Below are 22,821 nucleotides of genomic sequence, written 5' to 3' on the forward strand. Positions count from 1 at the left end.
CTGGGCACCAACAAGGTTTGCTGAGCAGACTTTGGGACCGATGGAAAATGAGTGCATGTACTGTTAAATCACCGAGGCACCCTTGCATTCTGGTGGAGTCAAGGATAATTAGCTTTCAGTGATTCATTAATCAGCAATTGACAGCTTAGTGCCCCTGGGTAGGATTTCCTTGTCAGGCTCTTACCAACCTTCATTAAATTGAGAACAGTTTTCTTGACACCAGGAAGCAAATGTAAGTACTCCTCTTTAGTCCTCTAGGATGCCTCCTGCCTTCAAACTCATGTGGTAGGGCATGTTAAGTCCTGACCATAATTTTGAGGTGTTCAAATTCAATAGGAGAGGCACAGACTCTGATATAACTCAGATCAAGGACAGAAAATTGGGTTGAAAATACTGCCATTAAGGTTGTGAATGAGGAACAGGGAAGATTAGATTACTTACAGTATGGAAACAGGCCCTTTGGCCCAACAAGTCCACACCGACCCGCCACCTACCCAGATCCATTCCCCTACACCTAACACTACGGGCAATTTAGCACAGCCAATTCACCTAACCTGCACAGTTTTGGATTGTGGGAGGAAACAGGAGCACCAGGAGGAAAACCACGCAGACACAGAGAGAATGTGCAAACTCCACACAGAGTCGCCTGAGGCGGGAATGGAACCCAGGTCTCTAGTGCTGTGAGGCAGCAGTGCTAACCACTGTGCCGCCCATGAACTGATTAACTGACAAAATGGATGCATATCACTTGGTCAGATAGCTTACTTTTTGTTCTTTTCTTCACACACCCCATTTTACTTCAATCAAACTTATGACATCTCCAGTAATCTCCCATCCAGAAAAAAGGTCTTCAACCTGAATTCTACCTCTCAGTATGCATATACCGCAAGACCTGCTGAGTACTTCCAGCAGTTTCTGTAACTATTTCAGATTTCCACCATAACATATTCTTTCCCAATATCCAACTGATTTGAGCTTGTGCTGGCACTTCCTATCTAAAGCATTCATCACGTTTATATTTACGTCTGAGGATCCTTACATGCAGATTAAAAGGGGCTGTCTCCTTAAATAGATAGTCACTTCAGATACCTGCTGGAGGCCCCTTTCAAAGCAATGTCAAATTGTCACGGCACTAAAGGAGCAGTAAGTCTACTGAACATACTTTGAGGCCATTAAATTCAATTAATGCAAAGTTAGAGCACTCAAAATTGACCCCCCTTTGTGTGTGCATAAAATGTACAATTGAAAGCAGTACACGCATCCACATTAATACTCTCAAAGTAGTCTGATATACCTTAGAATGTTAAGAATCAGTTGATAAGGTTACATTTGGAAACAGATTGTTAATTCATTTAATAAAATAGCATGATAATAAATCACAAAATTAAACTTCAGGGAAAGTTATTTTCATACTTTTATTAGCATTGCTGTGCTCCTGTCACAAAATGCAAAAACAAAAAAAAAGTTTTTTTAATACTTGAAATAAATTCCTTCAAATATTGATCTTTGGGGTTGAATTTTACCTAATTTCCAATATGATATACTACAATTTACATTATATTAAATCAGTTGCTTCACTTTGTTAATGTATTCCAAGTAATTTTTTTTGAAGACACATCAATAGTACTAATGTGGTACAGTGCAAATAGGTGCAGAAAAGGCATACAAACATAGAAGCACATCATATTTACATAGCAAGATAACAGAGTCCTGAAGGAGTTTTTTCTGCATCCAGCAGCATGCCAAATGTTTAGTGCCATTAAAACATTGTTCTATGTGCTTGTGTTCTAAAAAATAAATTTTAATTTTCTTCTTCCATCATATTATATTTCTGTAATGGTGTCACCAGAATGCTGCAGGTTGTAGTAAAGTATTCAGTCCTCCAAAGGTTAGAATTAAGATACTGATAATACAGAGTGACAAAATATTGCAGTATGTGAGAGCAGGAAGTCTAAGTATCGCTAGCAAAAAAAAACCCCAGCATTTTTCCCTTGGGCAAGACCAATGCTGCAAACCTTGATGCTATTTAAAACGCTGTCAGCAATACATTTTTACTGTGTCATTGTTCCGTCGGCTGAAGCAACATGCTAATGGGAAATTGCATATAAATGACCCATATACTGGGTTGTATATTTATGTACATTTAAGAATTAATATTTGGTCAGATGTTTGAGACGAGATGCTTAATAGTTAAAGGACACATCGGGGCCATTGATACTGCAAGATAAATCTGGATCTCTGCAGGAATCAGTGTCAAACCTTTGATTATCCCCTTGACTCACCTCCAAAATCCATATTTCATAGAATGCATGCGACACTAATCTTTATACACTGCATAATGTTCAAGGAGGATTACAGTGCACAGTCCACTCTTGAGAGAAGATTGCTTTTCATTTTCAGGATTTGCTCATTCATTGCACATAACATTTTTCAATGGAACAGTTACTCTATTGTTCTAATTCAAATTACTGACTTACAACTTTAAAGAAATTATCAATAAACAAACAAGTCTAAATTGAAATTATACACATATGCTCTAATCAGCTATATTTTCATCTCAAATTGATAGCCCAACTTATTCATAGCCCTTATGTAGTAAGAGCTAAAATGGGTTTAAATATCAACTTTCACACAGCATGTAGTAGCTGAGGACCTAAGGAAATACAGTATATCATAATTACTGAGACAGTCTACATATCTTCTTTGAACAGTCATTGTATAAGTCAAATAGCTCTCTCAGTAAGTTAAGACTAATTTATTATGGAGTTCATCATACCATAATTCTTTCATATTATTTGTAACCTTTTCTGTGAATTTGTATTCAGTGGCATGGTGGTTAGCACTACTACTTCACAGTGCCAGGGACTGGGACTTGATTCCACCCTTGGGCAACTGTCTGTGTGGAGTTTGCACATTCTCCCCATGTCTGCATGAGTTTCCACCAGGTGCTCCAGTTTCCCCATATTAGGTGCAGATTAGGTGGATTGGCCATGTTAAATTGCCCATAGTGTCCAGGGATGTGCAGGCTAGGTGGATTAGCCGTGGGAAAGGCAGGGGTTACAGGTATAGGATAAGGAGGCGGGTCTGGGTGGGATGATCTTCAGAGCATTGGTGTGGACCCGATAGGCTGAAGGGTCTGCTTCCACACAGTAGGGCTTCTATGAATCCATTAAAAACAACTGATATTATTTAAATCTCTCTCCAAATTCATACTTGTGGCTTTTGTGCCTTTTTTTGAATTATGTGAACCAATGCACTGATTATATTAAGATACTTTGATTTGTTTGATTATGTAATAGTTGCATTTCTTCTTACGAACATTTTGGTAACTCATTCAGTAATAATCTGTCTACATAGTCGAAGATGAATACAGGGGGTTGCCAATTTAAGTATCACACATTGGAATGTTAGAACAACACAAACATTTTGAAAGTAGATAATCCTTTGCTTCTTTGCCTGCAGTTTTACCAGATAACTCTCTTGAGTTCTTATACAAATAACGTACCTCAGAAATAAAAGAAATTCCTCTGGTAAATTCATACAACTTACTGTGGTACCCCACCAGCAATGTGTGCCAAACTCCAAACAAAACATTCTCATTGTCTCACTGGATATTTGTTTGCAGCATCTAATATATGGCTAAACAATGCACTGTTCAACTAATGCTGCTGCCTGCACTTAGAAATGGACACTTCTAAGATTGGACATAAAAGTACAAATTGAGCCTGAGGCCGGTAAAGTAATTGAACTGTGCAACACAATTGAAGCTGAAATACTGACTATCATGTACGAACATATCCTGAAATCAAACTAGTTTTTATGTTTTAAAACTGATCACATAAGGGCTGGAGAAAGATAGTCACTCAAGGATTACCTCACTACTTTTGTGAATTAAATGCACTCCTCTATCCTAAGAGGGATCAAAAGGAACCTTGGAGAAAGTGAGGACTGCAGATGTTGGAGGTCAGGGTTGAAAAGTGTGGCAATGGAAAAGCACAGCAGGTCAGGCAGCATCCGAAGAACAGGAGAATCGATGTTTCCAGCATAAGCCCTTCATCAAGGCATTCCTGATGAAGAGCTTATGTCTGAAACATCGATTCTCCTGCTCCTTGGATGCTGCCTGACCTGCTGTGCTTTTCCAATACCACACTTTTTGACTCAAAAGGAACTTTCCAGAGTGATTTGATAGTAATGCCTTTTCTTCGAAATTACCTCAAAAATTTTTTTTATGAATTGAATGGGTCTTATCAAGTACAAGACATGGGTTGTCTCAAACTCTCAAGGTGTGAAATGCACAATACATGTAGCTGAACTAATCACCCACCTTAGTTGGAAAAGGATTTTGGATATGTAACAGGCCAAATGATGAGACAACTATTTTGTCTGCTTTTGAAAGCAGCAAGGTGTTTTTTTTTGCATATAGAGTTCCACCAGAAAGCCACTGAACCAAAGTCATCTAAGCAAAATCATAAACATCAATTCCTTAAAAGTGGCAAGTGGACTCTCCTCAACCTGCTCCAACTGTAACAACAAAAAGCCCTTGAAACTTTCTGAGAATTCTCTACTTTACAGAACCTTCACTTTGACTAAAGCATCAGCTCATCCATAAAGGCCTACCACTAAAAAGACAGAGGTAATCATAATGTTGCAATTGCATTCATTTACTTGAACGAGTATCTACTCTTTGTGTGCATGAGACGAGTGAATGAGACATCACATTTTAAATACCTGGGATAGATATGTTCTAAAAAATGATCATTCATTGTTTAATATGCTCAAAATGCTTGCAGGCTAAATTATTTATTGGGACAATCAGTCTGAGGGAGTTAAACATACATCCATTATACACAAGCAAGTTGACTATGGGTAGTGAAAGGGCTTATGTAAATTCTGTTTGTGATACTACTACTGCAACCTGCATAACAAGCAATATCACCTATTGCATCCAGAAAAAAATAAGTATAGTAAAAATTGTGTTTTCATTACAGACAGTTAGCCGCATCAATAGCATCTTCAACCCTAGTATACCAAAAACAATTCTGCTTGAGACAAAATTAATCTTCCCCGATAAATTCCTCATTTTCTCTCGCTAAACAAGTCTCACTCCTTCCAGAGCAAAAGAAAATCACTTTTCGTAGCACTTTCTAGCTGTCAGAGTCTTGCTATCAAAAATCAGGATGGTCTTTCTTCCAAATCATATCTGCCATGACATTTTGTCATGTGAGTCAAGACTTCACTTCTCATTCAGCGAGATGTTGCCCGTCAACACAAACAAAACTCCCTCTCTATTCAACATTGTTTCACTCCTTAATGCAGCAAATTCACTCCAGTGGGTCTTGATTTGTTGCATAACTGTTCTGTTAATGCCGAAAAATGGGACAATAATCTTTACTTCTAAAAAGAAACTATCACTCACTGGCCTTCTGAGGCCCATTCAATTCTATTTTTAACAAGGCATGAAATATATACCCAACAGTCCTACTTGAAACAGGCAGGCACCTAATTAAAATATTTAAATTGGATCTTACTCTAGTTGCAAAGATCATTTGCAATTTCTTTCACTGCATCATGCTCCTTATGGCCTATTGTAAATCTTCCAGTCTGCTACTTTATATGTCCCCACCAGAATTTCCACCCCAATCTACTTAAAATGCTAACTTTATCTTGGTTTCATGAAGGAGCTATTAGATTTCCTGCCTTCTTCCAGTTGGAGAGCTCCTTTCAGTGCTCATTAATCTCTGGTGATGTTACGCTGATAAGGTTTGACCATGTAAAGCCTACTAGATTAGAGTGGTGCTGGAAAAGTACAACAGGTCAGGCAGCATCCGAGGAGCAGGAAAATCGACGTTTTGGGCAAAACTATTTAAGTCATCATTCATTCCTGCTGTGCTTTTCCAGCACTACTCTAATCTAGACTCTGATTTCCAGCATCAGCAGTCCTCCCTTTTGCCATGCAAAGGCTACTGTCCAGCTGATTTTCACCTTTGTAGAAACACACTCTCAACTAGTTTAATTCAGCATTTAGGATAATCACGCTAACCTGAATCATTAATAAACTAAAAAAACGTCAGAACGGCTTTGTATGTAAGCATATCACAGCATTTGATATTAGTACTTTCAATCACTAAAAGAATGAGCTTGAAATAGTAGATAATTACAGAAAAGCAGGAAAATACATTGACCAATGAAAAGTTGACACATGATGTATCCCATTGGAATACAACAGATGCAAAAGCGACAAACCTAGTATCATAACACAGTTACGATCATGTTGGCAGTATGTAGAAATTCACCCAGTGGGACTACACCAGGTAACACTTAGTCATTTAAACCAGTGCACCCTGATCTCACAATGATGAACAATTAAATACCTTTTTTCTTTGAAGTAGGTTAGATATTGTTGTTTGCTGTAATGTTGTCAATTCATCTAAACATATGAATCCACATCAATGTTTGGACCACGGTTTAGACATTGAACAAGGTTCTCTATTCACTGAATGATAATTGATCTATTCCTCCATTAAATCAGTAATGTCTTTCCAACAGATTAAATAAATGGAATACAAAATTATGTCAAAACTACTCCAAGTTCTTATTTGCATTCAATTGTCACTCCTACTTCAACTAGCTGTATTGGTGAACAGACAATACGGCCTTCAGGTAAGGCCTGAACTAGGTAGTTTCTTGAGTCTGGAAATCTCATTTACATTAGAACTGAATTATAAATGAGTAGTGGTGGTGACACATTTCAATGAGTGAAGCTATTGTCATTTTACAATTTCTAAACTAAAAAGCAAACAACAATCTAAAATCAAAAAAGCAATTGAATAGGGATTGTTAAACTGTAAGTACATCATGCTCATAACTAATGTTCAATTAAAAAAAAACTCTGAACGGAATATGATTACCCAGTTGTGGTTTCCACAAAGTGATTGTTTGTTGTGATATATGGATTTGTGATCTGGCGATCACAACTATTAAATAGTGTTTTTATTCTCTTATTGTCCGCGATCAATGAACCCATTATATTTACTTACTATGCAACTGGAGCGGAAAACATTTTGGATAAATGTTTGCTTTGCAGGTGATTGCTTGTTTAGATGGAACAGCTCTAAAGGTTGGTAACCTTTAACAATGTGGACAAAGTGAATGCTGCACAAAGCACACTATGAACCCATGGTATTGCCAGCAAAGAGATGCAACAGGAGCAAGGAAATTAAACCAACATTTTAAAAGAGATCTGCACAATCTTGCCAATAAGTGGCAAGTAATATTTGTAACAAACAAGTGTTAAACAATGGCTATCTTCAACAAGAGAGAATCCAACCTTCCCACTCATGGCATTACCAAGACTATCAAACTCCTAAGGATTACCATGACCAGAAACTGAACTGGACTATCTATATATATACGAGAGCTACAAGATTAGGCCAGGCATTGGGAATTATACAATGAGTACCTCAGCTGTGGGCAGCTCAAAGCCTGTCCACTGTCTATAAGATATAACTCATGAGTGTGATGGAATATTCTCCGCTTGGCTAGATGGGTGCAGTCATGACCACATCCAAAAAGCTCAACATCCTCAAGAATAAAGTAGTCCACTTAATTGACACTCCATCTAATGCCTTCAAAATGTACTCCCTCTACTGCCACTGTATTGTTGTAACAGCATGTACCAGATACAAATGCACGGCAACAGCTCACATAGGCTTATTAGATAGCACCTTCCAAATCCATAATGACTACTATTAAGAAGGACAAGGGCAGCAGATACATGGAAATACCATCACCTGCAAGTTTCTTGTCAATTCAAGAACCACGTTGGCTTGGAAGTACATTACTTATCATATAGGGTCCCGTATCAAAATGGTGGAACTCCCTACATGGCAGCCCTGAGCATGTCCCTGAATCCCAAATACTGCAGCAATAGCAATTCCAGAAGGCAGCTCATCACCACGTTTTCCAAGGCCAATAGATACAGGCAATAAATGCAGGCCTAGCCAGTGATGACCACAATCTAAAAATAAAATAAAGAATAAGAAAATAAAAAGCATCTCTCACTTAAAATAGTCACAGGTTCTGACACTGACACAGGATCTGTGCATGTGTAGGGAGACTCTCCCTATTGTTCTGTCACAAATAAATAGTCTTCTTAAATTTAATGGTGGCCTTCAATAGATTGTGAAGACATGAAGATGCCTAAGAAGGTGTTGCATTTCTCAGACAATTCATTACTCAGTGCGATAACCAGACCTATTTGTTCAGAGAGAGAAAACTACTATGCGTGCATCAAATAGTCTGCTTGCCACAGAACTATGGAAATCAAGCTACAATAATATATTGAGAAAATTGTACAAACAGGCAGAATGAAACACACTTGGTTTGGTTTCATCATTTTTTTCTTGAACTGAACTTTACTAAACTGTGATAGCACCATAGTTTTTTTGAATTTACAAATGCAAACTTAGATTTTCAGATTTTAATTTTGCTGGGGATTCAATGAGGATTGTAGAATCCTGTAACCATTTTACATTATAGTCATGTAGTCAATCTTTTCCCTCATCCTCTTCTAGTGTTTTAGGATCTATTTAAAAGACTTGGAAAAGCTTATGTTCTGAATACTATTTCATAAAGCATTCTTGATAACAAAAAAAGCAGTTAAAATATTAGATTGTTGGAAAGCAGATTATTTTCTTGTTCAAATTAGTATATTAGTACAACACAGTACAAATTACTGACTTTAAAATGTTACCAAATGTGGTGCAAATCCACAAAGCACCATTGGAAAAGTGGTCCAGTCTCGCATTTTTTTAAACTTTTTCTGAAAAGATAATTACTATTAAAGTTCAGGGATAAAACTAGCAGATTCATCAAATATGACATATGAAACAAACCTAGCAAAATTAAAATAATGTTGGTATTTTTCAAATTGTTCAATATCAAATGGTTTTGCAAAACTATGAAAATCAATGCTAGCCGAATCAAATACAATAAATACTCAACAAATAATAGGATGGACTTTAGATTCTAGCATCAAGTTTCTCCATTGCTTTGTTCCACTTGCTGGAGAGTCAGAAATGCAGTATAATTCAGAAAGTTGAAAGGATGAATTTGAATGCTTGTATATTTGACAAAAAAAATGAAAGATTGCCTGAGAAATGCCCATTTTGTAAATGAATACAACTTTAAATAAGATCTGTTTATGGCATGTTCCACCTATTCCTGAATTTTCTATCTGTTAGATACAGTCAGAGCAATGTTCATTCTAAATTTTGTTAACTGCTACTTTAAAAAGAAGCAAAATGGTGCTAATTCTTGGTATAGATTCCTATAAAAATTATATTATTTTTAAGATTTAATGATTTATGATACATTACAATAAAGAAAAAATGTTTTGGCTTGTTTGAAAATGGCATTGTACAGTAAGTAAAAATATTTTTATCACAGTTTTGGTAACATATTTTGAGTTCATATCATTGAAAGTACATCCTTCACATGTGCAGAATTAAAATAACACTCATCTCCATTTAAGCATTTATATGAATTCTCAGTTGCTTCTGAAGCAGTAGACACCATATAGCCGATGTTTCTTATCTGGGAAGCCAGCAAAGCGCACAGCTGCTTCACTTTCACTGCACCTCTTTCGGGGTCTGCTGATTGGATAACGAACACTGCCATCAGCTAGCCAGCCAGCATCGCAGCGGTCATAGCCCAGCAACTTCCAAGCTGCATACATTTGACCAACACTAGCAATCCTTGATCCATCTTTAATACAGGCTTGCACAGCCTCACCATAGGACAACTTTCTAAAGTGAATCAGATAGTAGAAGCGCCCTAAGAAGAATTGAAGAATGGAAAATTGATTAGCAGAATTCCAACTTAAAGCATTAGTTATTGTGCAGCTTTCAAAAATTAAACATTTTTACCCATTAAATGTTTTTGATTAGTAATTGGTAATTCTACACAATTATTATAAAGCATCATTTGTACAGAGTAATTCTGATTGCATTATATTCTCACAATGAACACAAATGCAAATAATTGTTATAACAATTATTAAATGAGTTAGTGAGAATGTAAAAGGAGCCAACAAAATTTTAAAAAGTAGCCTATGAAAATCAAAAAGTCACAGTTTTGCATTTTGAATTATTTCAGGATTTTCTTCATTAAAAGGATATGACACATGAATACCAAAGATAATACACATACATATACATTATTAAATACATCTACTTGGAATGTACAGCTAAAACATTCTTGTTAATTAGTTGAAAAAATCTCATAATCTGTTTATAAAATGGTATCATGGAAGAACCTGACTTGATGAAGTTGACTTGGGCTGATTTAGTCCATGATTAGATTAGATTAGATCCCCTACAGTATGGAAACAGGCCATTTGGCCCATTAACTCACCCAGACCCATTCCCCTGCTCTGCCTTTACCCCTGACTAATGTACCTAACACTGTGGGCAATTTAGCATGGCTAATTCGCCTGACCTGCACATCCTTTGGACTGTGGGAGGAAACCGGAGCACCCGGAGGAAACCCACGCAGACACTGAGGAAATGTGCAAATTCTGCACAGACAGTCGCCCAAGGTTGGAATCAAACCTGGGTCCCTGGTGCTGTGAGGCAGCAGTGAATGATGAACCAATTGAAAATCTGACAACTAATTAAGAATGGAATGAATATCATGCATTATCTTGGATTAAATATCAAATAAACATTATTTGTTTGGCATCATGCAGCCACACTCACATTTTAATTAGGCCCTCTCCATCCACCATACACACAGAAGCCTTTTTCCAAACTCATTTTCAGCCACAATTATCACCCCCTTGATAGCACCTTCTTGTTAAAAATTGCCCTTGAGATGTGGGTGTCACTGGCTAAGCCAGCACTGACTGCCTGTCCCTAATTGTCCAGATGTTATTCAACAATCAACTCTGTGTGCTATAAGGACTCACATATAGGCCAGACCAGGTAAGGATGGTAGATTTCATTCCCTAAAAGTTATCAGTGAACAATATGGGTTTTCGTAATTATCAACAGTGGTTACAATTAGGCTGGCTTTTTAGTATAGATTTTTATTGAATTCACATTTCACCACCTGCTCTGGTGAGATTCAAACCCATATCCCTGGAACATTAGCCTGGTTCTAAATAACTACATTACTAAAATATGCCACTGCCTCCCTTAACCTAAACTATATTCCACGCAATATTGGATTCTACCGCATTTTTGTTTTCTTAATGAAAGTTCCTACAAAATTATTTATTGTCACTTGGTTGGATATTCAGAGGTTATAGTTTCCACCTGTCAAACTTAACCTTTGATGCAACATTGAATCAATCATTTCAAATCCCACAACTATTTTAAATTAAATAAATAAGCATGGGACAAACAGGCACTCAAAGATGGGTTATAACTGTATTTAAATATGATAGATTTATTAATAGCACTGGCCCAATTGTACAGAGGTATGATCCATTCAATGCAATCTTATTACAAAGCATCAGAAACAGATTACCACCCTGACTCACAATATTTTTATCTTTAATTAGCTCAGAGTGAGAGACTTGCTGTTATACAGTCCATTACACAGCTTTATTACACCACAGGGGACAGTGAGGTCTATAGATGCTAGAGATCAGAATTGAGAGTGTGTTGCTGGAAAAGTACAGCAGGTCAGGCAGCATCAAGGAGCAAGAGAATCGATGTTTTGGGCAGCAGCCTTCATTGGGAAGGGCATTCTTGATGAAAGGCTCTGGCCCGAAACGTCGATTTTCCTGTGCCTCGGATGCTGCCTGACCTGCTGTGCTTTCCCAGCAACACACTCTCAACTTTATTACAACACAGATTCAGTTGTGAACCCACTCCCATTCCTTCCCTTTCTTATAGCTTTACTTATTACCTCCCTTCCCTCTCCACTTCAGTGGGACTATCTGTTCTTTCCAGTCGAGCAGTTAGACACACCATTGTTCTACCATTCTCACATTCTGATCACTTAATCTGCACTATCAACACCCTTTCTTCCCTAGCACTCCACACCCCCACCACTGCAGGTATGCTGCCCTTCCAGACTTCATGTCAACTCTGATGAAGAGTCATCTGGAATCGAAACATTTGCTTGCTTTCTCTCTCCATGGATACTGCCTTATGGGTGGCATAGTGGCACAGTGGTTAGCACTGCTGCCTCACAGCGCCAGGGACCCGGGTTCAATTCCCGCCTCAGGCAACTGTCTGTGTGGAGTTTGCCCGTAGTGTTAGGTGAAGGGGTAAATGTAGAGGAATGGATCTGGGCGGGTTGCTCTTCGGAGGGTCGGTGTGGACTTGTTGGGCCAAAGGGCCAGTTTCCACACTGTAAGTAATCTAATCTAATTGCTGTGATCATAGAGTCACAGAGATGTACAGCACAGAAACAGACTCATCCATGCCGACCAGATGTCCCAACCCAATCTAGTCTTACCGGCCAGCACTTGGCCCATATCCCTCTAAATCATTAATATTCATATACCCAACAAATTGCCTTTTAAATGTTGCAATTGTACGAGCCTCCACCACTTCTTCTGGCAGTTCATCCCATGCATGTACCACCCTCTGAGTGAAAAAGTTGCCTCTTAGGTCTCTTTTATATCTTTGCCCTCTCACGCTAAACCTATGCCCTCTAGTTCTGGACTCCCTCACCCCAGGGAAAAGGCTTTGTCTATTTATCCTTATAACTGTATCTAAATATGATAGGTTTATTAATAGCACTGGCCCAATTGTACACAGATATGATCCATTCAATTCAATCATAAAAATCACTGATTCTTCCAGAATGCTGGGTCCAAATCTTAAGAATTCCTGTCCAAATAGCATTGACATACACTCCACAGATTTCAGCGATCAAGAAGACAGCTCACCTCCACCTTCCCCAGAGCAACTAGGAATGGATTACATTGAAGTCTCAACCTGCTGGAAACTGCCAGCCATCACTGGGACCTGGAGGCCCAGATTGCACAGCCAGCACAAGAGCAGTACCAGTGAGTAGGTCAGTGCTTTCTGGATGAATCACAGGCCTGATGACAGTGGTAACAGGAGTAGCAGGGTGTGGGGATGAGGGACACACAGAAGAGGTTGGTTTTTACCACCCATCCCAGTGTTCCCTATCCATGTCCCCAGCTTGAGGCAAATGGTATCACCTCTCCTGTACTCTCCACCATGGCGCACAGGCTGCCCTGGTTTTCCCATGACAAGAGAGCTATTTTTCTTGCCTGCCAGGAGGGCAGGTAGTCAGACTGCTGGAGGGATGAAGCCTTCAAGTAGCCATTCATAAACACTCATGGGTAATGATTGTTGGCAAGTCTGGAGAAAGCCCATAGACTTTGCCCCAGTCATGTCTACAAGATAGGGAAAGAGATCAAAAATCGTATTAATTGTTTTCTTCTGTCATTCTGACAATGGTTAAATTTTATTGTTTCAATTTTAAAATTAACTTTGCTGAACTACTAATAATCACATGTTACGAATTGGTGACAATTTCTGAAGGATTCTGATCAGCAATTACCAAGATAAACTTGTACACCATCCGCCTGGAAAGTCACACCCTGGAATTGTGTGGACATTGTCCTAAAGGAGGGGAAAGTGAGGACCACACATGCTGGAGATCAGAGTCGAGTGTGGGGTGCTGGAAAAGCACAGCAGGGGGGGGGCAGCATCTGAGGAGTAGCAGAATTGATGTTTTGGGCATAAACCCTTCATCAGGACTCCTGACCTGAACTGCTGTGCTTTTCCAGCACCACATTCTCAACATTGTCATCTAGCCAGCATTTAGAAATGGGAGACATCATAGGCTGAAACCAATGAGCTTCTTTTTGGCTAAATCTGAGTTATGTTGAATTTTTTTAGACAGCTTGTCATCTTGAGTTTTCTCCCATATCTTACCAACCTCTCTTTTGTAACTACCTCTTTGGCATCTCTCATCCAATTTCTAACCCACCTTACCACATACCATTCCCAGAACAACTCGCCACTTGTCAGATATCCCAGAATTCTCTGGCATCCCATGCGCTCATGCCATCTATAAAAGCCTGTTGTGGAGTCGGACAGGCGCTATCAGTCTGCATCTCGTCTGCACTGTTCTTGACATTTACCCCGTACATTCCAATGGAGAAAATGGTGCCCCCTTTTGTGGGTAGAGTTCCGGAAATCCTGTTGGCTGGGGCAGTACACAAGTAAGTCTTTACTCTCAGTGCCAGCAATAGAGGCCATGTCACCACACCATCCGGGGTGTGCAGCTGGGTTCAAGTAGTCTCAGCTGTCTAGAATAATACCCAATGCTGTTGGAAGAACGTCAATGTCTTTCATCACTCCGTTAGGGTGGATCTACCATCTTGATCAGTGGGGGAAGTGGGCTAAGAAATAGCAAATAGAGTTTAATGTTGACAAGTGTGAGGTCTTGCACTTTGAAAAGTTGATTCAAGGTAAGAGTTTCATGGAGAATGGTAGGGCTTTAAGGAATGTAGTGGAGCAGAAGGATCTTGGAGTTCAGGGGCACAGTTCTCGGAAAGTGGAGTCACAAATAGACAGGGCAGTGAAGAATGCTTTGGCACACTGGCCTTCATCAGTCAGGGCATTTGAGTATAGAAGTTGGGAAGTTACGTTGCAGTTGTACAGGACATTGGTGAGGCCACACATGGAGTATTGTGTTTAGTTTTGGTTACCTTGCTAAAGGAAGGATGTTATTAAACTGGAAACAGTGCAGAAGAAATTTACAAGGATGTTGCCAGGACTCAACAGTCTGAGATATAGGGAGAGGTTGGACAAGCCAGGACTTTTTTCTTTGGAGTGTAGGAGACTGAGGGGGGAATCTTACAAAGGTGTATAAGATCATGAGAAGCATGGATAGGGTGAAAGTACTCTGTCTTTTTTCTAGTTTTGGGGAATTGAGGATTAGAGAGCACCAGTTTAGGGTCAGGAGGGAAAGAATGAATTGGAACAAGAGGCGCAACTTTTTTACACAGAGGGTGGTACATATATGGAATGTGCTGCCAGTGGAAATGGTTGAGGTGGGTACATTACAACATTTAAAAGGCATTTGAACACATTAATGGATAGGAAAAGTATAGAAGAACCAAGTGCAGGGAAATGGGGTTAGCTTTGATGGACATTTTGGTCATCATGGACCAATTTGGGCCAAAGGGCCTCTCTCCGTGCTGTAGGACTCTATGACTCTATGTCTCTATCTTGTCTCCAATATCTCACACACACTTTATCTCAATTACTGTATACAACTCTCACCAAGGTTCATGCTCTACCACTCTCACTATTGCCTACATATTTCCTACTAGCACTTACCCAATCCAATCCCTGAAACCATTAACCCTGGTTCCCTCTACACTGCCTATTCACTTACTCACTTGTACCAACAGTAACACTTACTTTAATCATGCATAATATCGCCTCTCTTTCTGTCCTTATGGAAGATGTCCCAAAGTAGGGCAGAAATTGTTCAAATGGGGGGACTGCTGCCCATCATTCGGCTCCTGACCCTTTGTGAGAGAGGATCCTGACTCTGACCATCATGGACAGGGCCTGTACTGTTACTGGAGGCTGCTCTAGACTTAATGTGCCAGGAGCCTCTGACAAAGACTGCCATCCTTTACTCAACTGAGGCCTCCTTCACAACCATGACAAAGTTTCCTGGCTTTGTGTCTGCACTAAATGGCACTACAAGACACCACTAAAATTAACCTGGAACCTCTGGCTGAAGAGGCAAAAAATTAAAGCAATGCAAGAATGCTGTGAGCATCTAGGCTGAGTGATGACTTCTGTGATAACAAGTGAAGAATGGGGTGCATGTCCCTGACTGTGTGTCCTTGCTGCAGTATTATGTACAATGATAGTTGCTGGTTTAGCCTGAGGTGCAGCAACGCAGAAGGGTCATGTAAGTGGTTGAGGATGTACCATGAGGATTATTAGAGGCTGCCACATGTCAGATGCCCAAGTCCACAAATGTGGAGTGCATATGGTCAGTGCCCAGAGACGTTGGTTCCCAGTTTCCAACATGAGTTTGCTTGGAGTGTGTGGCAAGTGCTCACTTTGGTTTCCTTGTTTTGTTTTCCTGACATTGAGAGAGTTTGATGAACTTATTAAGATAGGAGTCTGAATATTAAGGAGGTGAGTCAAGCTGTTAACAAGGTATTTAACAAACAAAAAATACTGTCAATTGTCACTGTCCAGCAAGGATCATGCCATGCCACTTGTGAAAAGTATAAATGCTGGCCTGAGTTAGTACCGATGTTTAGATAGTCTTTGCTACACTTGTCGCCTGAATATCTCATGCATCTCACCGCAGCCCACATCACTCAGATCGCTGTAAAATTCTGCCCTCTGTCTCCAGCAGAGTGTGAGTATAAAGGGAAGCTACTGCCTGCAGTGATATTCGGTAAGGTGTTCGGCAAGGTTCCACATGGGAGATTGATTAGCAAGGCTAGATCTCACGGAATACAGGGAGAACTAGCCATTTGGATACAGAACTGGCTCAAAGGTAGAAGACAGAGGGTGGTGGTGGAGGGTTGTTTTTCAGACTGGAGGCCTGTGACCAGTGGAGTGCCACAAGGATTGGTGCTGGGTCCACTACTTTTTGTCAGTTACATAAATGATTTGGATGCAAGCATAAGAGGCACAGTTAATAAGTTTGCAGATGACACCAAAATTGGAGGTGTAGTGGACAGCAAAGATGGCTACCTCAGATTACAACAGGATCTGGACCAGATGGGCCAATGGCTGAGAAGTGGCAGATGGAGTTTAATTCAGATAAATGTGAGGTGCTGCACATTGGGAAAGCGAATCTTAGCAGGACTTATACACTTAATGGGAAGGTCCTAGGGAGTGTTGCTGAACAAAGAGACCTTGGAGTGCAGGTTCATAGCTCCTTGAAAGTGGAGTTGCAGGTAGATAAGATAGTGAAGAAGGCATTTGGTATGCTTTCCTTTATTGGTCAGAGCATTGAGTACAGGAGTTGGGAGGTCATGTTGCGGATGGACAGGACATTGATTAGGCCACTGTTGGCATATTGCATGCAATTCTGGTCTCCTTCCTATCGGAAAGATGTTGTGAAACTTGAAAGGGTTCAGAAAAAATTTCCAAGGATGTTGCCAGGGTTGGAGGATTGGAGGGAGAGGGAGAGGCTTAACAGGCTGGGGCTGTTTTCCCTGGAGCGTCGGAGGCTGAGGGGTAACCTCATAGAGGTTTACAAAATTATGAGGGGCATGGATCGGGTAAGCAGGCAAAGACTTTTCCCTGGGGTTGGGGAGTCCAGAACTAGAAGGCATAGGTTTAGGGTGAGAGGGGAAAGATATAAAAGAGACCTGTGGGGTAGCTTTTTCATGCAGCAGGTGGTACGTGTATGGAATGAGCTGCCAGAGGATGTGGTGGAAGCTGATACAATTGCAACATTTGAGAGGCATTTGGATAGGTATATGAATAGGAAGGGTTTGGAGGGATATAGGCCGGGTACTGGCAGGTGGGACTAGATTGGGTTGGGATATCTGGTCAGCATGGACGAGTTAGACTGAAGTGTCTGTTTCCATGCTGTACATCTCTATGACTCTATAACTCTATGTGGGATTTATTGGCCGGGCTAGCATTTTTTTGCTCAGCTCTTATTGCCCTGAAGGCAGTTAAGAGTCAACCACACTACTTTGAGCATAGGATCACACACAGACCAAACTCCATTCCCTGGAGGATATTACTGGGTTTTTTTCACCATTAACAGTGGATGCATGGCTGCCATTTGACAAGGTTTGATTCCACATTTTAAAAATTTAATTCAATTTTCAGCATCAGGGGTTTAAAATACTAAGTACTAACCTGGGTTTCTGGATTCTTAGTCCAGTGATATTCCTCCTCCATCTCAAAGAACAAAGAAAATTTACAGCCCAGGAACAGCCCTTCGTCCCTCCAAGCCTGAGCCGATCCAAATCTACTGTCTAAACCTGTCAGTTATTTCCTAAGCATCTGTATCCCTCTGCTACCCACCTACTCATGCATCTGTCCAGACGCATCTTAAACGAATCTACCGTGCCTGCCTCTACCACCTCTGCTGGCAATGCGTTCCAGATGCCCACCACCCTCTGTGTGAATTACTTGCCACGTGTATCTCCCGTAAACTGTTCACCTCTCACCTTGAAAGCGTGATGTCTCGTTATGGAATCCTTCACCCTAAGAAAAAAACTTGTCTCTATCCACCGTGTCTATACCCTTTATGATTTTGTAAACCTCAATCAGATCCAATCTCCTTTTTTCTAATGAAAATAAACCTAACCTACTCAACTTCTCTTCATAGCTAGCACCTTCCATACCAGGCAACATCCTCGTAAACCTTCTCTGCACCTTCTTCCAAAGTGTCCACACCCTTTTGGTAACATGGCGACCAGAACAGTACACAGTATTCCAAATGTGGCCGAACCAACGTCCTGTACAATTTTAACATGACTTGCCAGCTCTTATAATCAACACCCCGCCCAATGAAGGCAAGCATACTATATGCCTTCTTGACCACTCTATCCCCCTGTGCAGCAGCCTTCAGGGTACAATGGACCTGCACTCCCAGATCTCTCTGCCCATCAACTTTTCCCAAGGCTCTTCTGTCCATTGTATAATTCTCTCTAGAATTAGTCTTGCCTAAATGCATCACCTCACACTTGTCTGGACTGAAATCCATCTGCCACTTTTCCGCCCAACTCTCCAGTCTATCTATATCCTCCTGTATTCTTTGATAGCCCTTATGCTTTCTGCTACTCCACCAATCTTTGTGTCATCTGCAAACTTGCTGAACTTACCAACAGTGCCCTCTTCCAGATCATTTAGATTAGATTACTTACAGTGTGGAAACAGGCCCTTCGGCCCAACAAGTCCACACCGCCCCGCTGAAGTGTAACCCACCCATACCCCTACATCTACATTTACCCCTTACCTAACACTACGGGCAATTTAGCATGGCTAATTCACCCGACCTGCACATCTTTGGACTGTGGGAGGAAACCGGAGCACCCGGAGGAAACCCACGCAGACACGGGGAGAACGTGCAAACTCCACACAGTCAGTCGCCTGAGGCGGGAATTGAACCCGGGTCTCTGGCGCTGTGAGGCAGCAGTGCTAACCACTGTGCCACCGTGCCGCCCACAAACAACACTGGCCTCAACACTGACCCCTGTGGAACACCACTGGTAACCTTTCTCCATTTCGAGAAACTCCCTTCAACTACTACTCTCTGTCTTCTGTTGCTCAACCAGTTCATTATCCACCTAGCTAGAATACCCTGCACACCATGTGACTTCACTTTCTCGATTAGTCTACTATGGGGAACCTTATCAAACACCTTACTAAAGTCCATGTATATGATACCAACAGCTCTTCCTTCATCTATCAACTTGGTAACTTTCTTGAAGAACTCTATTAAGTTGGTAAGGCACGATCTCCCCTGCACAAAACCATGTTGCCTATCACTGATAAGCTCATTCTTTTCTAAATGTAAATAGATCCTATCCCTCAGTACCCTCTCCAGCAACTTTCCCACCACTGACATTAGGCTCACTGGTCTGTAGTTACCCAGAATATCCCTACTACCCTTCTTGTACAGGGGGACAACATGAGTAACATTCCAGTCCTCCAGCACCTCACCTGTGTTTAAGGATGTCACAAAGATATCTGTCAGGGCCCCAACTATTTCCTCTCTTGCCTCCCTCAGCAACCTGGGATAGATCCCATCCAGTCCTGGGGATTTGTCCACCTTAATAACCTCTAGCCTACCCAAGACATCTTCCCTACTTATGCCAACATGAACCAGACTAATCAAACTTCTATCTCTAATCTCACGATTCATGTCCCTCTCCTCAGTGAACACTGATGCAAAGTAATCATTCAGAATCTCACCCATTCTCTCAGGTTCAACACACAGCCTTCCTTAATTATCCTTTAGTGGACCAATCCTTTCTTTAGTTACCTGCTTGCTTCTTATATAAGAATAAAATGCTTTGGGATTCTCCTTAATTCTGCTTGCTAATGCTATTTCATGATCCCTTTTCGCCCCTTGATTCCTCGTTTAAGACTGGTCCTACTCTTCCGATATTCCTCCAGGGCCTGTTCTGTTCTTAGCTGCCTAGACCTTATGTACGCTTCCCTTTTCCTCTTGGCTAGTCGTACAATTTCTCCTGTCATCACGGTTCACGAAGCTTGCCCTTCCTATCCTTTGCCTTCAACGGGACATGCCTATCCTGCACTATCTTTAACCTATCTTTGAAAGCCTCTCTCATTTCAAATGTGGACTTCCCTTTAAATAGCTGTGTCCAATCCACATTTCCCAGTTCCTGCCTAATTTTGATATAATTGGTCTTGGCCCAGTTTAGTACTCTTCCCTTAGGACCACTCTCATCTTTATCTATGAGTATTCTAAAACGTACAGAATTGTGGTCACTGTTCCCAAAGAAATCTCCCACCCCAACTTCTACCAACTGTCCTTACTCATCCCCCAGTACCAGGTCAAATATGGACCCTTCCCTCGTCAGACTATTGACATACTGCTCTAGAAAACTCGCCTGGATGCTTCTTACAAATTCTACTCCATCCAGACCTCTAACGCTAAGTGTATCCCAGCCAATGTTGGGAAAATTAAAATCTCCCATCACCACTACCCTATTGCCTCTACATCTTTCCATAATCTGTCTACCTATTTGTCCTTTTACCTCATGCTCACTGTTGGGAGGCCTGTAATCAGCCCCAACAATGTAACTGTACCCTTCTTATTTCTCAGCTCCACCCATAATGCCTCACCACCCATGATCTCCATAGTGTTCTCCTTTAGCTCAGCTGTGGTACCATCCCTGACCAGCAATGCAACTCCACCCCCCCTTTTACTTCCCACCTTGTCCTGTCTGAAGCTTCGACATCCTGGAACATTTAGTTGCCAATCATCATGCCCTTCCTTCAACCAAGTCTCTGTGACTGCAATAACATCATATGCCCAGGCACCAATCCAAGTCCTAAGTTCATCTGCCTTACACACCATACTCCTTGCATTAAAGTAGATGCAGTTCAGGCCACCAGTTCTTTTGCGCTTATCTGCTCTCTGCCTGCTCTTCCCTTTATTAATGCTATCTTCATGATTCTTACAGTCTCCACCTCACTGCCTACTTGTTTTCTCTTCTGGTTCCCAGCCCCCTGGCTCATTAGTTTAAAACCTCCCCAACAGCAGTAGCAAAAACTCCCCAAGGACACTGGTTCCGGTCTGATTCAGATGTAGACCGTTCCTTTTATAATAGTCCCACCTTCCCCAGAAATGGTCCCAGTGTCCAACAAATCTGAATCCCTCCCTCCTACACCATCTCTCAAGCCACGTGTTCATCCTACCTATTTTTTCATTTCTACGCTGGCTAGTACGTGGCACTGGTAGTAATCCTGAGATCACTACCTTTGAGGTCCTCCTCTTTAACTTCGCTCCTAGCTCCCTGAATTCTTCTTTCAGGACCTCATCTCGTTTTCTACTTATATCGTTGGTGCCTATATGCACCAAGACAACTGGCTGTTCACCCTCCCCTTTTAGAATTCCCGTCTCATCAATGGGAATAGGATTACAGAAACTCGAGTGCCTTTTATTTGGGGAAATGCAAATGATCGTATCGATCTTCTAAGTTTAATATGAGAACTCAAGCAAGGAGGACATAAGAGCAACTGTTAAATTAAAAGTGATTCCTTCCTGGATGTGTCACATGACCAACACTATCCCACAAGCCTCTCCAACTTGCTGTAGGAGAGGTTCACTGCAATCCCCGAATCACATCCATTCAGTCTGGTAGGAAGCAGGTTCTGATTAACTTTAAATCTGTCTGTTATGTTTCCAACTGGACATACCACAGGCAGATGTCAGGCTTAGTCCAAATCCTGTTCATAACCTGGTTTAAAAAAAAATCTCATATTGGAAAAATGTGGACAAGTCTGTAAACCAATATCATCTTGCACACCTTCAACTTCATCAGGAATTCTGCAAGTTTTGCCAGCTGACATCACCAATATCCACACATCTACAAGAACCTCAATCAAACACTGGTTATCTGGACTCAAGAGAAAAATCACACAAAATAATGTTTATATCTTTGACCTTTCAATTATTTTGAACTGCAACTTTTTTTATTTAGATTTATTTCTTGTATGTTTGCGTGTATGTTTGCAACAATTATCGCCATGTTTGAATACACTAATAAATGACACTTCTGTATCAAACCACAGGAAATTGTGTGTGTCACTTGAAAAAAAAGAGACTTTGCAAACAAAAGCATTTGGGAGAATATGCAACCACCTAGTTTAAAAAGGAAACAAATAGAAAAAAATCTCCACTTTTACACTGAAACAGATTACATTAAACAAATCAATTTGCCTCTCCCTCTTGTCCATAACACTAACCATAAATTAATTGCTAAAATGGTGGAAAGGTGTTGGGTATCTTAACAGTGCCAACACACCTGATTATTTCTCCTTCACAGCATGGCTGCTGGGAGGTGAAAATCCCACTCATGTGAATGAGAACTGCTAGTGCTCTGACTTTAGATGCATGGGGAACTCCTGGCACTTCCTCTGGGTCTATCCATTGTAAAGTTCTTTCTTTCTGAGGTGAACACTTAATACCCTGAAATGCTATAAAATCCTGGCAACAGGGAGGAGACACAAATCCCTGGCTAATTGTAAAAGTGTGTCAGAAAGCCCATGGTATTTTAGCTCCATTAATTTTGAAACAAATTTAATATCCACCAATTAATGAGACAGATTTTCCTTTGTGCAATTT

The 22,821-nt window shown here is 40.8% G+C and overlaps 1 protein-coding gene across 4 annotated transcripts in view; it reads right to left on the reverse strand.

Moving 5' to 3' along the window:
• Nucleotides 1–4,097: 4,097 nt before the first annotated feature.
• The window catches only part of LOC140483912 (hyaluronan and proteoglycan link protein 1-like), a 280,903-nt gene continuing 262,179 nt past the window's right edge, over nucleotides 4,098–22,821 (reverse strand). For all 4 annotated transcript variants that reach the window (XM_072582753.1, XM_072582724.1, XM_072582734.1 and 1 more), the window contains exon 5: nucleotides 4,098–9,834. In XM_072582753.1, the coding sequence (XP_072438854.1) occupies nucleotides 9,548–9,834 (287 nt within the window). In that variant the 3' untranslated portion in view covers nucleotides 4,098–9,547. The remainder of the gene's footprint in view (nucleotides 9,835–22,821) is intronic.

The sequence above is a fragment of the Chiloscyllium punctatum genome, chromosome 2 (assembly GCF_047496795.1).
Source record: "Chiloscyllium punctatum isolate Juve2018m chromosome 2, sChiPun1.3, whole genome shotgun sequence".
Classification (NCBI taxonomy): Eukaryota; Metazoa; Chordata; class Chondrichthyes; order Orectolobiformes; family Hemiscylliidae; genus Chiloscyllium; species Chiloscyllium punctatum.